General features: G+C 36.8%; 1 protein-coding gene across 3 annotated transcripts in view; it reads right to left on the bottom strand.

Annotated features, from left to right (window-relative positions):
• The window catches only part of SGCG (sarcoglycan gamma), a 150,771-nt gene that overhangs the window by 15,808 nt on the left and 119,569 nt on the right, over nt 1-15,394 (bottom strand). For all 3 annotated transcript variants that reach the window (XM_004774342.3, XM_004774340.3, XM_004774341.3), the window contains one exon: nt 1,332-1,404. In XM_004774342.3, coding sequence (XP_004774399.1) covers nt 1,332-1,404 — 73 coding nt within the window. The remainder of the gene's footprint in view (nt 1-1,331; nt 1,405-15,394) is intronic.

Raw genomic sequence — 15,394 nt, 5'->3', positions numbered from 1 at the left:
TGATTAATATTTAATTAGATATTAAAGATATAAAATACATAACTTCCTAACTTTTATTCTACTTAGTGTAATAAGGATTATAAAAATGATTATTTGTATTCAACTTTCAGCTTACAAAATACTTTTAACCTAATAGCTAATTAAATCTTTCCCAAAATACATTGAGATATATATTACTATCAACATTTTATAGATGAAAAAAATAGTTTCAAAAGGTTAGTTTGAGCAAGGTAACAAGACTTCTCTCTGTAAAACCAGGATTACTACTGTACTTAATTTCCTCTATTAAAGATAATATATTAAGATATTAATTGTTTGAGAAGAATGAATGAAACAAGATGGGATTGGGAGGGAGACAAAGTGACTCTTAACCTCACAAAACAAACTGAGGGTTGCTGGGGGAGGGGGTTTGGGAGAATGGGGTGGGATTATGGACATTGGGGAGGGTATGTGCTTGGGTGAGTGCTGTGAAGTGTGTAAACCTGGTGATTCACAGACCTGTACCCCTGGGGATAAAAATATATGTTTATAAAAAATAAAAAATTAATAAAAAAAAGAAAAAAAAAGATATTAATTGTTCTGCATATATTTCAAGTTCAAACACTGAATATAATTTTAAACGACACCTTAGACTTTAGACTCTTGTTTTAAAAAAATAGTATTTGATTTTGTTAGAAAATACAAATATAATATTGGAATAAACAGTTATAGCAATAAATGTCATTCATTCCGTAGTGCATTGATAAACTGAAGTACACATAAGCACATGGAGACTCTTACAAAGAATACATTTATAATCTGGTACTAGGTGATTTTGTATATTCTGACATTATGTAAATATAAAACAAAGGTTGAGGATATCATGCTAAGTGAAATACAAATACTGTATGATTTCACTTTTAGGACGTGCCTCGAGTTGTCAAATTGTGGAGACAGAAAGTAGAATGGTAGTTTCCAGGGGTTGGTAGAGTGAGAATGGGGAGTCGTTTACTGGCCAGAGTATTAGTTTTGCAAAATGAAAAGAATTCTGTAGGTGGATGGTAGTGATGGTTGTACAACATTGGGAATGTACTTAAAACTTTTGAACTGTATACTAAGAAGTAGTTAAGATGGTAAGTTTTCTGTTTTGGGTGGATTAAACATAGAGTGGCACTTCTTACTTCCTTTGGATTTTAGTAAGTTAATGACTATTTAATAAGTGGAACATCATGAGGATAAAGACAATTAATTAGTGCAATAAGATATGATCTGGTAATGACTGCTAAAATATTATTCCAGTACATATCCAGGTATCTTCCATAAGAGAGTTTATATTTGAACAAAATTCTTACCTCAGGTCCTGAAATGGGTCAGCTCTTACGAGGGGGGTCTCCACTGAATGTTCAAAAAGAGCACCCTCAGGCCCTAAACAAAGCCAGAGATGCAACATTTTACAATGATAAAACAAATGACATCAAACTAATTAAACATTTAGTCTCTATATTAAAGCACAAGCAGATTTTTATCTTGTTGCTGAATTTGTACAGATGTGAGCAGAAAATATAATTGATGTATAGCAACTAATGTATAGGATTTTTAAACTCTTCCGATAAACAGATTATTCTAAGAGTGTCAGTGGCACTCTTTTACAAGGAACTATAATTTTGTAACTAGTTTTTAAATGTATAACAATTACTTAACATAACCAGTTAGTGATGTCATAATGTAATATGTATATGATGAATATGATGTAATCATGGTAATGCACTTAAGTACAAAGGCATAAAGCCTATAAACAGAAACATATTACCATTAAATAAGAGCAGCAATTTCTCTATCATTGAAATTGTCAACCTTCAAATTATCTGATAGTACTTCTATTATTATTATTTGGTCTCAAAGTAAATATTCCTCAGAACCTATCTGCATATATAAAAATAGATACTTCATAAATGGTTTCATAAAATGACTTTTAATAAATCATTTTCAATGTAACTGTATTTCCCTTGCATATGCATTCATATTTAATATTCCCAGCTCTGATTATATAAAAATGTATAACTGGTGCAACATCTGTTTCTTGTGGAAAATAGAACATGCAGTTTGGGGTCATATAACCTAAATTATAGACCGGGGAAAAAAGTTCCACAATAAAATATCATTATATAAACAATGCATTTAAATAACAGTATAATATGATCCTGTATAAATATTATTTGTATAAGGAAAGCATAGTAATAGAAAATCCCAGTATTACAATGTTAACTTATTTTTTTTAAAGAATGTATCACCATGATTAGACATAGTAAATGGTCTGGTCATTTCCGCTATAAAATATCAGTAGTATTTGGATAATACCATCCTTCTTTCTCTTCTGAATCCTAGAATACTTTATGATGAATGAATACTCATGTGAAGATCTAGGAAGACCACGGTACAAAATGAGTTGAAATGGCAGTGAAGACTTCACGGACAGAATCCAACACTGAAGGGGAAATTGCTGTAGGCTGCTCTATTCTTCCCTTCCCATAGGTCTTTTAATTATAGAAGTAGAGTTCGGCATGAATACCTCTGTTCAAACAGCACATAATATATACCCAAACATCTGTTAGATTTTTATGTCTATATTGATAACTAGTAAGATTGATTCCACACATATATTGAGTACTTATGGACTGAAATGAGTTTTTCAAGTGGTACAAAAACAAGAGATTTCCATTGCCCGACCTCACAGTCAAACCTTCACATAACATCTCTACTGCTTTCAATCCATTCCATTCCTCCACCACTGCAAACTGCCTTTTGCCTCAATACTCCAAAGAAGATGCTCTTAAGATAATCATGACCTCCATGATGACACATTCAATGACAGTTTCTGTTCTCATCTTTCCTGGAAACCAGATTCTGGGAACACAGTCTCTCTTGGTATCAAGAAAATGGCTCCTGTGGCATTCCTCTCACCGCATTATCTGTTTCACACTTTCCTTGAGTGGCTACCCATCTTTTCCCTGGTTGGCCTCAAATACTGGCATCTCTCAGAGCTCAGTTGGTTGATGATGTTCCCATTTATATCTCTCGTCAAGACCTCAACTCTGTGCAACAAAGAGCTCACATATCCTAGGGCTGACTCTAATATATGCACTTGGCTGTTTCATAGATACCTTGCAACTCTGCATCTAAAAAATTAACCATCTATTCTCTTTGCCTTGCAAATGTGTTCTCCTCTTCTGTCTTCTCCATTACCCAAAGAATAATGTCATCATCCAGAAACAAATATAATCTTTCCATCTTTGGAAAGATTTTGGATCTTTGGATCATCAAAGATGATCCCCTCTCTCAATTCCTGCCACCCATTTGATCTACTGGCAAGAGTTTATATGTCAGTTCTTAATTTGGAATCATTATCTCCCTTCAGTGACCACTGTTACTTAGTCCAGGTCACCAGGGGATAGATACTGTCTTTACAGTTGACATCCTCCTAACTGGTCTTACTGTTTCCTCTCTTTCCTCCAAGCAATCTATTCTCCCTTATAATGATTATATTGATCTTAAAATGTACAGCAAATCAGAGTACCCTGTTTGAAACAACTCTTCCATTGCATTTTAAAAATTTTCTTATGTTACGTTACTTACCATACAGTACACCATTAGTTTTTTTTAAATATTTTATTTATTCATTTGACAGACGAGATCACAAGTAGGCAGAAAGGCAGGCAGAGAGGGGAAGGGAAGCAGGCTCCCTGCTGAGCAGAAAGCCCAAAGTGGGGCTCGATCCCAGAACCCTGGGATCATGACCTGAGCCGAAGGCAGAGGCTTTAACCCACTGAGCAACTCAGGTGCCTCCATCATTAGTTTTTGATGTAGTGTTCCATGACTCATTATTTGCCTATAACAGGCAGTTCTCCATGCAGTAGGTGCCCTCCTTAATACCCATCACTGGGCTCACTCATCCCTCCACCTTCTCCCCTCTAAAACCCTCAGTTTGTTTCCCATAGTTCATAGTTCATGGTTTGTCTCCCCCTGATTCCTCCCCTCATTTTCCCTTCCTTCTCCTAACGTCTTCCATGCTATTCTTTATGTTCCACATATCATCATATGATTTCACTCTTCCATTGCATTTAAAACAAATCCTAAATCCTTATAATGGCCAACAAGTATATGCAAAAACTTGTTTTTCTGTGTCTCCTCTTATACCAGGCTTTGTTTCAGACTTAAATATAATTTAAACATAAAAAATAATGAAATAATAGGCATAGATAAACTCAAATAGGACAGCTATCAAAATGAATGTTAATGTTTTAAACTCCTTATTAAAAACCAAAGTCTATTAGACTGGGTTAAAAAAAATTCCAACCACACCTCTCTTTCAAGAGAAATGTAAACTGTTTAATATGAGGAGAATTTAGGTTCAGAGGATAATATAAAGAGGCCATCCAGCTCCTCTTATAGGTTTACTGACATCATCCCACAAGGAAGTGATGCTTAGGATCATTGGAACCACCACAATTAAAAGGGTAATGTCAACACACTTAAGAGAAGCAAAGCTAGAGTATTACTGGACTACTGAATTAATCAAACTGAAGCTACCCTGACTCCAGACTTTTCATGTAAGATAATATATATTCTTATCATTTTTTTTTTACCTTTTTTCTGTTTATTTATTTATTTATTTTTTTATTATATCTTTTTTTTTTAAATTTTTTATTTTTTATAAACATATATTTTTATCCCCAGGGGTACAGGTCTGTGAATCACCAGGTTTACACACTTCACAGCACTCACCAAAGCACATACCCTCCCCAATGTCCATAATCCCACCCCCTTCTCCCAAACCCCCTCCCCCCGGCAACCCTCAGTTTGTTTTGTGAGATTAAGAGTCACTTATGGTTTGTCTCCCTCCCAATCCCATCTTGTTTCATTTATTCTTCTTCTACCCACTTAAGCCTCCATGTTGCATCACCACTTCCTCATATCAGGGAGATCATATGATAGTTGTCTTTCTCTGCTTGACTTATTTCGCTAAGCATGATACGCTCTAGTTCCATCCACGTCGTTGCAAATGGCAAGATTTCATTTCTTTTGATGGCTGCATAGTATTCCATTGTGTATATATACCACATCTTCTTGATCCATTCATCTGTTGATGGACATCTAGGTTCTTTCCATAGTTTGGCTATTGTGGACATTGCTGCTATAAACATTCGGGTGCATGTGTCCCTTTGGATCACTACATTTATATCTTTAGGGTAAATACCCAATAGTGCAATTGCTGGGTCATAGGGCAGTTCTATTTTCAACATTTTGAGGAACCTCCATGCTGTTTTCCAGAGTGGCTGCACCAGCTTGCATTCCCACCAACAGTGTAGGAGGGTTCCCCTTTCTCCGCATCCTCGCCAGCATCTGTCATTTCCTGACTTGTTGATTTTAGCCATTCTGACTGGTGTGAGGTGATATCTCATTGTGGTTTTGATTTGTATTTCCCTGATGCCGAGTGATATGGAGCACTTTTTCATGTGTCTGTTTGCCATCTGGATGTCTTCTTTGCAGAAATGTCTGTTCATGTCTTCTGCCCATTTCTTGATTGGATTATTTGTTCTTTGGGTGTTGAGTTTGCTAAGTTCTTTATAGATTCTGGACACTAGTCCTTTATCTGATATGTCGTTTGCAAATATCTTCTCCCATTCTGTCAGTTGTCTTTTGATTTTGTTAACTGTTTCCTTTGCTGTGCAAAAGCTTTTGATCTTGATGAAATCCCAGTAGTTCATTTTTTCCCTTGCTTCCCTTGCCTTTTGCGTTGTTCCTAGGAAGATGTTGCTGCGGCAGAGGTCGAAGAGGTTGCTGCCCGTGTTCTCCTCAAGGATTTTGATGGATTCCTTTCTCACATTGAGGTCCTTCATCCATTTTGAGTCTATTTTTGTGTGTGGTGTAAGGAAATGGTCCAATTTCATTTTTCTGCATGTGGCTGTCCAATTTTCCCAGCACCATTTATTGAAAAGGCTGTCTTTTTTCCATTGGACATTCTTTCCTGCTTTGTCGAAGATTAGTTGACCATAGAGTTGAGGGTCTATTTCTGGGCTCTCTATTCTGTTCCATTGATCTATGTGTCTGTTTTTGTGCCAGTACCATGCTGTCTTGATGATGACAGCTTTGTAATAGAGCTTGAAGTCCGGAATTGTGATGCCACCAACGTTGGCTTTCTTTTTCAATATCCCTTTGGCTATTCGAGGTCTTTTCTGGTTCCATATAAATTTTAGAATTATTTGTTCCATTTCTTTGAAAAAGATGGATGGTACTTTGATAGGAATTGCATTAAATGTGTAGATTGCTTTAGGTAGCATAGACATTTTCACAATATTTATTCTTCCAATCCAGGAGCATGGAACATTTTTCCATTTCTTTGTGTCTTCCTCAATTTCTTTCATGAGTACTTTATAGTTTTCTGAGTATAGATTCTGTGTCTCTTTGGTTAGGTTTATTCCTAGGTATCTTATGGTTTTGGATGCAATTGTAAATGGGATTGACTCCTTAATATCTCTTTCTTCTGTCTTGCTGTTGGTGTAGAGAAATGCAACTGATTTCTGTGCATTGATTTTATATCCTGACACTTTACTGAATTCCTGTATAAGTTCTAGCAGTTTTGGAGTGGAGTCTTTTGGGTTTTCCACATATAGTATCATATCATCTGCGAAGAGTGATAATTTGACTTCTTCTTTGCCGATTTGGATGCCTTTAATTTCCTTTTGTTGTCTGATTGCTGAGGCTAGGACCTCTAGTACGATGTTGAATAGCAGTGGTGATAATGGACATCCCTGCCGTGTTCCTGACCTTAGCGGAAAAGCTTTCAGTTTTTCTCCATTGAGAATGATATTTGCGGTGGGTTTTTCATAGATGGCTTTGATGATATTGAGGTATGTGCCCTCTATCCCTACACTTTGAAGAGTTTTGATCAGGAAGGGATGTTGTACTTTGTCAAATGCTTTTTCAGCATCTATTGAGAGTATCATATGGTTCTTGTTCTTTCTTTTATTGATGTGTTGTATCACATTGACTGATTTGCGGATGTTGAACCAACCTTGCAGCCCTGGAATAAATCCCACTTGGTCGTGGTGAATAATCTTTTTAATGTACTGTTGAATCCTATTGGCTAGTATTTTGTTGAGTATTTTCGCATCTGTGTTCATCAAGGATATCGGTCTATAGCTCTCTTTTTTTTGGTGGGATCCTTGTCTGGTTTTGGGATCAAGGTGATGCTGGCCTCATAAAATGAGTTTGGAAGTTTTCCTTCCATTTCTATTTTTTGGAACAGTTTCAGGAGAATAGGAATTAGTTCTTCTTTAAATGTTTGGTAGAATTCCCCCGGGAAGCCGTCTGGCCCTGGGCTTTTGTTTGTTTGGAGATTTTTAATGACTGTTTCAATCTCCTTACTGGTTATGGGTCTGTTCAGGCTTTCTATTTCTTCATGGTTCAGTTGTGGTAGTTTATATGTTTCTAGGAATGCATCCATTTCTTCCAGATTGTCGAATTTATTGCCGTAGAGTTGCTCATAGTATGTTCTTATAATAGTTTGTATTTCTTTGGTGTTAGTTGTGATCTCTCCTCTTTCATTCATGATTTTATTTATTTGGGTCCTTTCTCTTTTCTTTTTGATAAGTCGGGCCAGGGGTTTATCAATTTTATTAATTCTTTCAAAGAACCAGCTCCTACTTTCGTTGATTTGTTCTATTGTTTTTTTGGTTTCTATTTCATTGATTTCTGCTCTGATCTTTATGATTTCTCTTCTCCTGCTGGGCTTAGGGTTTCTTTCTTGTTCTTTCTCCAGCTCCTTTAGGTGTAGGGTTAGGTTGTGTACCTGAGACCTTTCTTGTTTCTTGAGAAAGGCTTGTACCACTATATATTTTCCTCTCAAGACTGCCTTTGTTGTGTCCCACAGATTTTGAACCGTTGTATTTTCATTATCATTTGTTTCCATGATTTTTTTCAATTCTTCTTTAATTTCCCGGTTGACCCATTCATTCTTTAGAAGGATACTGTTTAGTCTCCATGTATTTGGGTTCTTTCCAAACTTCCTTTTGTGGTTGAGTTCTAGCTTTAGAGCATTGTGGTCTGAAAATATGCAGGGAATGATCCCAATCTTTTGATACCGGTTGAGTCCTGATTTAGGACCGAGGATGTGATCTATTCTTGAGAATGTTCCATGTGCACTAGAGAAGAATGTGTATTCTGTTGCTTTGGGATGAAATATTCTGAATATATCTGTGATGTCCATCTGGTCCAGTGTGTCGTTTAAGGTCTTTATTTCCTTGCTGATCTTTTGCTTGGATGACCTGTCCATTTCAGTGAGGGGAGTGTTAAAGTCCCCTACTATTATTGTATTATGGTTGATGTGTTTCTTTGATTTTATTATTAATTGGTTTATATAGTTGGCTGCTCCCACATTGGGGGCATAGATATTTAAAATTGTTTAAATCTTCTTGTTGGACAGACCCTTTGAGTATGATATAGTGTCCTTCCTCATCTCTTATTATAGTCTTGGGCTTAAAATCTAATTGATCTGATATAAGGATTGCCACTCCTGCTTTCTTCTGATGTCCATTAGCATGGTAAATTCTTTTCCACCCCCTCACTTTAAATCTGGAGGTGTCTTCGGGCTTAAAATGTGTTTCTTGGAGGCAACATATAGATGGGTTTTGGTTTTTTATCCATTCTGATACCCTGTGTCTTTTGACAGGGGCATTTAGCCCATTCACATTCAGGGTAACTATTGAGAGATATGAATTTAGTGCCATTGTATTGCCTGTAAGGTGACTGTTACTGTATATGGTCTCTGTTCCTTTCTGATCTACCACTTGTAGGCTCTCTCTTTGCTTAGAGGACCCCTTTCAATATTTCCTGTAGAGCTGGTTTGGTATTTGCAAATTCTTTCAGTTGTTGTTTGTCCTGGAAGCTTTTAATCTCTCCTTCTATTTTCAATGATAGCCTAGCTGGATATAGTATTCTTGGCTGCATGTTTTTCTCGTTTAGTGCTCTGAAAATATCATGCCAGCTCTTTCTGGCCTGCCAGGTCTCTGTGGATAAGTCAGCTGCCAATCTAATATTTTTACCATTGTATGTTACAGACTTCTTTTCCCGGGCTGCTTTCAGGATTTTCTCTTTGTCATTGAGACTTGTAAATTTTACTATTAGGTGACGGGGTGTGGGCCTATTCTTATTGATTTTGAGGGGCATTCTCTGAACCTCCTGAATTTTGATGCTCGTTCCCTTTGCCATATTGGGGAAATTCTCCCCAATAATTCTCTCCAGTATACCTTCTGCTCCCCTCTCACTTTCTTTCTTCTTCTGGAATCCCAATTATTCTAATGTTGTTTCGTCTTATGGTGTCACTTATCTCTCGAATTCTCCCCTCGTGGTCCAGTAGCTGTTTGTCCCTCTTTTGCTCAGCTTCTTTATTCTCTGTCATTTGGTCTTCTATATCACTAATTCTTTCTTCTGCCTCATTTATCCTAGCAGTTAGAGCCTCCATTTTTGATTGCACCTCATTAATAGCTTTTTTTATTTCAACTTGGTTAGATTTTAGTTCTTTTATTTCTCCAGAAAGGGCTTTTATATCTCTCGAGAGGGTTTCTCTAATATCTTCCATGCCTTTTTCGAGCCCGGCTAGAACCTTGAGAATTGTCATTCTGAACTCTAGATCTGACATATTACCGATGTCTGTATTGATTAGGTCCCTAGCCTTCGGTACTGCCTCTTGTTCTTTTTTTTGTGTTGAATTTTTACGTCTTGTCATTTTGTCCAGATAAGAGTAAATGAAGGGGCAAGTAAAATACTAAAGGGTGGCAACAACCCCAGGAAAATATGCTTTAACCAAATTAGAAGAGATCCAAAATCGTGAGTGGGGAGAAAGGGGATAAAAAGAGGTTCAAAAAGGAAGAAAGAAGAAAGAAAGAAAGAAAAAAACGAAAAGAAAAGAAAAAAAAATAAAAAGAAAAGAAAAGAATTTTTAAAAAAAGAAAACACCTAAGAAAAATGTAAATATATATATATATATATATATATATATATTAGATAAACTAGTAAAAAATCGTTAAAAAAGAAAAAGGTAACAGTTAAAAAAAAAAAATTTTACCCGAAGGCGAGAAAAAAAAAAAAATGAAAAAGAAAAAATTAAATTAACTGCAAGACTAAAAAAAATCACAGGAAAAAAGCCATGAGTTCCGTGCTTGGCTTTCTCCTCCTCTGGAATTCTGCTGCTGTCCTTGGTATTGAAACCGCACTCCTTGGTAGGTGAACTTGGTCTCGGCTGGATTTCTTGTTGATCTTCTGGGGGAGGGGCCTGTTGTAGTGATTCTCAAGTGTCTTTGCCCCAGGCGGAATTACACCGCCCTTACCCGGGGCCGGGGTGAGTAATCCGCTTGGGTTTGCTTTCAGGAGCTTTTGTTTCCTGAGCGCTTTCCGTAGAGTTCCAGAGGACGGGAATACAAATGGCGGCCTCCTGGTCTCCGGCCCGGAGGAGCCGAGAGCCCAGGGCCCCACTCCTCAGTGCGCCCTCAGAGAACAGCGCCCAGTTACTCCCGTCTGCCTGACCTCCGGCCGCGCTCCGAGCTCACCGAGCCTGCGACCGGTTCAAGGTAACACGGAGCTGCGAGCTTACTGTCAGCTCTGCCTCTGTAGCCGGCTTTCCCGTTCCAATACCCGCAAGCTCTGCGTCACTCAGACACCCCCGATCCTTTTGTGACCCTGCGGGACCTGAGGCCACGCTGACCCCGTGTGGGCTTTGCCCCGGTTTAGCCTCTGGAGCGATGTCCCTCAGCGGAACAGACTTTTAAAAGTCCTGATTTTGTGCGGGTTGCTCCGCCGCTTGCCGGGAGCCGGCCCCTCCCCCCGGGGTCTATCTTCCCGTCGCTTTGGATTCACTTCTCCGCCTGTCCTACCTTTCAGAAAGTGGTTGTTTTTCTGTTTCCAGAATTGCTGTTCTTCTTCTCTTCGATCTGCCGATGGATTTTCAGGTGTTTGCAATCTTTAGATAAGCTATCTAGCTGATCTCCGGCTAGCTGAAGCAGTCTCAGCTTGCTACTTCTCCGCCATCTTGACTCCTCCTCCTATATTCTTATCATTTAAACCAGATTTAATTTGGTCTTTTGTTCCTTTCACCTGAAGATTTTTAACCAATTGGCCAGGTCATCAACTGTTCATAGAGCTTCATTACAAAGTGCTTGGAGATATGTTCTTAAAGGATATGGTGATCTCTTAGCATCTTCTAGATAATCTGTCAAGTATCTTTTTAAGGGACCTGGATTTATTATCTTTGTTTATGTTCACTTTTTCAGCTGTTGAAATCTTTTTCTCCAGATCCTCTTTTGTCAGTGGCTTTGTGAGTGATTCAACCATTTCTACTCCATCACTTCTGACCTCATGTAAGCCTGCTTAGCTGCACAGGTGCAAATAAATAGACTGGCTTATCATTAAATCTTTTTTTCCTCAAGGGAAACTAGATACCATTACAGGACCATGTTTTTATTAATAAAAGTTTGGGAAATGAACCCAGCCTAGCAAATCCCTGCCAAGGAATTAAAGTATACTTTTTGCCAGAAGTCAGTTCTGGTAATGGTATAAAAATTTTTTTCAAGATGAAATTTTGATGTTACTTCAATAATATGTTCTACAATTGCAGTTAACAAAAGGGGCATACTAACTTTGGTCACTTGGTGACCAATTCTATTTTTAGGGGGAAAAGTGAGACTGCTTAAAGGCATTAGTCAATTTCAAAGTGAGTTTGTTATATTATTTAATCCCCCCCATAAAAATGATTTAAAAACAACTCTTCAGTTTCCTAGCTGACTAAAGTCTAAATGGAACTTAAGACTTTTTAAAGCATGCTACCTTACTGAAATATATTTGACACATAACACTGAGTAAATGTAAGGTGTAAAACATGTTAATTTGATACATTTATATATAACTGTCATTGTAGTGATAACTAGCATCCTTATCATACTACATAATGGTCCTTTGTTTTTAGTGAGTGCAGTAACTAAGTTTTAGTCTCTTAGCAATTTTGATGACTATTATACAATAATGTTTTCTATATTCATTATACTGTACATTAGATCTCTAGGACTTATTTATTGCTCATTGCAAGTTTGTACCCTTAAATAACATCTGCCCTATCCGTCATTCACTGGTAACTATTGTCTTCTTCTTCTTCTTCTTCTTTTTAATGAGTTTGGCTTTTTAAAGTCCACATGTAAGTGATATCACACCAGTACTTGTTTTTCTGACTTACCTCACTTAGCATAATGTGTTCAAGGTCTATCCATTTTGTTACAAATGGCAGGATGTCCTTCTTTATCATGATAGGATAATATTCTACTGTATATCCTACTATATCTTTGTCCATTCATCTGTTGATAGGCACTTAAGTTGTCTCCCTGTCTTGGCTATTGTGAATAATGCTGCAATAAACATGGGAGTTTATATATCTCTTCAATATCCTGTTTTCAGTTCCTTTGGGTATATACCCAGAAGTGGAACTGCTGGGTAATATAGCAGATCTATTTTTAATTTTTCGAGGAAACTCAATACTATTTTCCACAGTGGTTGAGACAATTTACATTCCCAACAACAGTGTACTTCTTCTCTCCACATCCTCACCATCATGTTTTCTCTTACTTTCTTGATGAAAGCCACTCTAATGGATGTAAGGTGATATTGCATTATGGTTTTGATTTGTATTTCCTAAATGAGTAGTGGTGTTGAACATTTTTTCATGTACCTGTTGAAAATTTGAATGTCTTCTTAGAAAAATGTCTATATAATTTCTTTGCCCATTTTAAAATCTGACTTTTTTTGGTTTGTTTTTGAGTTGTACGAGGTTTTTGTTATTATCACTGTTATTCATTTGTATGAGTTCTTTATGTACTTTAGCTATTAACCCCTTGTCTGATAAATGGTCTATAAAACTTTGCCACACTTTGTAGGTTGGTTTTTCATTTTGTTATTTGTTTATTTTGTTGTTTGGAAGCCTTAAGTTTTACGTAGTCCCTTTTGTTGGGTTTTGCTTTTGCTCTTTGTGCAAAAAATCTTTGCCAAGACCAGTGTTGACAATCTTCTCTATGTTTCCTTCAAGGAGTTTTATAGCATCAGCTCTTATGTTCAAGTCTTGGATTCATTTTGAGTTAGTGTGGTGTAAGACAATATCAAATTCACTGTTCTGCATTATTTATCCAGTTTTCCCAACACCATCCTTTCCCTATTGGGTGTTTTGGTTCCCTTGTTGAATATTAGTTGAATGTATATGTGGGGGTTTAATTCTGGGTTCTCAATTCTGTTCCATTGGTCTATGTATCTATTTTTATGCCATACCATACTGTTTTTATTACTATAGTTTATAGTACAGTTTGAAACCAGTGTGATATGTTTAGCTTTTGTTTTTTTCTTCTCAAGATGGCTTTGCTCTTAGGGGTCTTTTGAAGTTCCAAATAGTTTTTTATATTTCTGTGAAGAATGCATTGGTTTAGTGGGCAAGGACTGAGTTGAATCTATAGATGTCTTTGAGTAGTACAAACATTTGCACATTATTGATACTTTTGGTCCATGAATATGGTGACTTTCCATTTGTTCGTGCCTTCTTCAATTTCTTTCAATAGAGTCTGGTAGCTTTCATTGTATAGATCTTTTACTTCTTTGGCTAAATTTATTCATTTTTAATTGTTTTTTTATGCTATTGTGAACAGGATGGTTTCCTTTCTTTTTCAGATGTTTCATTATTAGTGTATAGAGATGCAACTGATTTCTGCATGTTGATTTTATATCTTGCAACTTGGTGATTAGTGCTAGCTGTTTTTTTGGTTGAATCTTTAAGGGATTTTCCACATACAAGTCATATCATCTGCAAGCAGAATCTGCTGAAGAATTAAAGAGGTTTCATTTTATTCTTTGAGTACTTAAGAAAAAGGTAATGACAAGGAAACATTTCTTTATGCAAGAGTCAAGATTAGGACTTATAACATACGTCAAGAATTTGGAGTGCACCACCTTAAAGAAAGAGCAGCTTGATCCCTTCTTTTACATCCCATGAATATTAGGGCAGTTATGAAGTAACCAGGAAAGAGAAAGTGAAGCAAAGTATTTTATTTTCTTTCCCAGTCCCCAGAGTGGAGCTCTCTCTTATCAAATCTTCTTTCCTTGGCTGTCAACTGCTGCTGCTTCTGCTCCAAGAAACTCCAAAGGCTATTTGGAGTCAATCTATTTAAAACAAGACCAAACTTTTATAATAAGTAAGTAGTGGAACAGCTTTAATGGAAATTCATCTTTAAAAATTAAAGTTTATAAAGATATTCTTATTGTATTTTATATTTAACAAAACTAGTTATAATTAGAGCAACTACGGAATCATAGAAAATGATCAAAGAATAAATCAAGTTTTGTTTTCACGTGTAATTTTTCCAACAGTTGGAATTATATGATGGTTGTATTAATTTTCTATTTATGTGTCACAAATTATGACAAACTTAACTGCTTAAAACAGTATCCACTTATTAGCTCATAGGTCTGTAGGTCAGAAGTCTTACCTAGTGGGCATGGCTGGATTTTAAGCTCAAGGTACCGTAAAGTCAAAATCAAGGTGTCAGCTATGCAGGGCTCTTTTCTGGAGTGTCTGGGTAAGAATCTGGTTCTAAGCCTAGTCAAGTTGTTGGCAGAATAGAGTTTCCTGTGGTTTTAGGTGTGAGGCTCTGTTTTCTTACTGTCAGCCTACCACCTAAGATTCTAGAAGCCACCACATTTTTTGTCGTACGGCCCCTTCTATCTTCATATAGCAATAGAGAACAAATCCTTGTTGCACTTTGAATTTCTTTGATGTCCCTTTGTACTACCAGCCAGAGAATACTCTCTGCTTATAAACTGCTTGTGTGATTAGACTAGATCATTGAGAACTAATCCTCAGATGGACAAACTCCCTTTTGGCATGGAATAACATAATCATGGGAGTGATCTCACCACATTCACAGATTCCTTCCATGCTCAGAGGTGAGGGCATTTTATAAAGGCAGAGGTCATTGGGGATCATTCTTAGAATCTTGCCTACCATAGTAACACAATATGAAACTGTATGTAATTTTTAACACATGCAGTAAAACCATCGTAACAGTCAAATCGATGGCACTGCCAATCTTCCCAAAGATGAATATTTTAATCTTGGGATAGTAAAATTATTGATCTCTGAAGTACCTATCAGGTCATCTTCTTTGTTCATTTTCACTTCTTTCGGTCGCTGGCAAGTCTGACTCTCAAGATCTTTTGTTACTGGCTTTGTCAGTGATTTCAGTATTTCTACATATCTTTTAACTTCTAGGAAACCCTGTGTCTTTTGGAAGACTTGCAATTTAATTTCATAATTGATTTGTCCTTGCTTTGTTGC

Source organism: Mustela putorius, unplaced genomic scaffold (assembly GCF_011764305.1).
Source record: "Mustela putorius furo isolate JIRA1106 unplaced genomic scaffold, ASM1176430v1.1 tig00004035_pilon_pilon_pilon, whole genome shotgun sequence".
NCBI lineage: Eukaryota > Metazoa > Chordata > Mammalia > Carnivora > Mustelidae > Mustela > Mustela putorius.
This window is presented reverse-complemented; position numbering and strand designations above follow the sequence as displayed.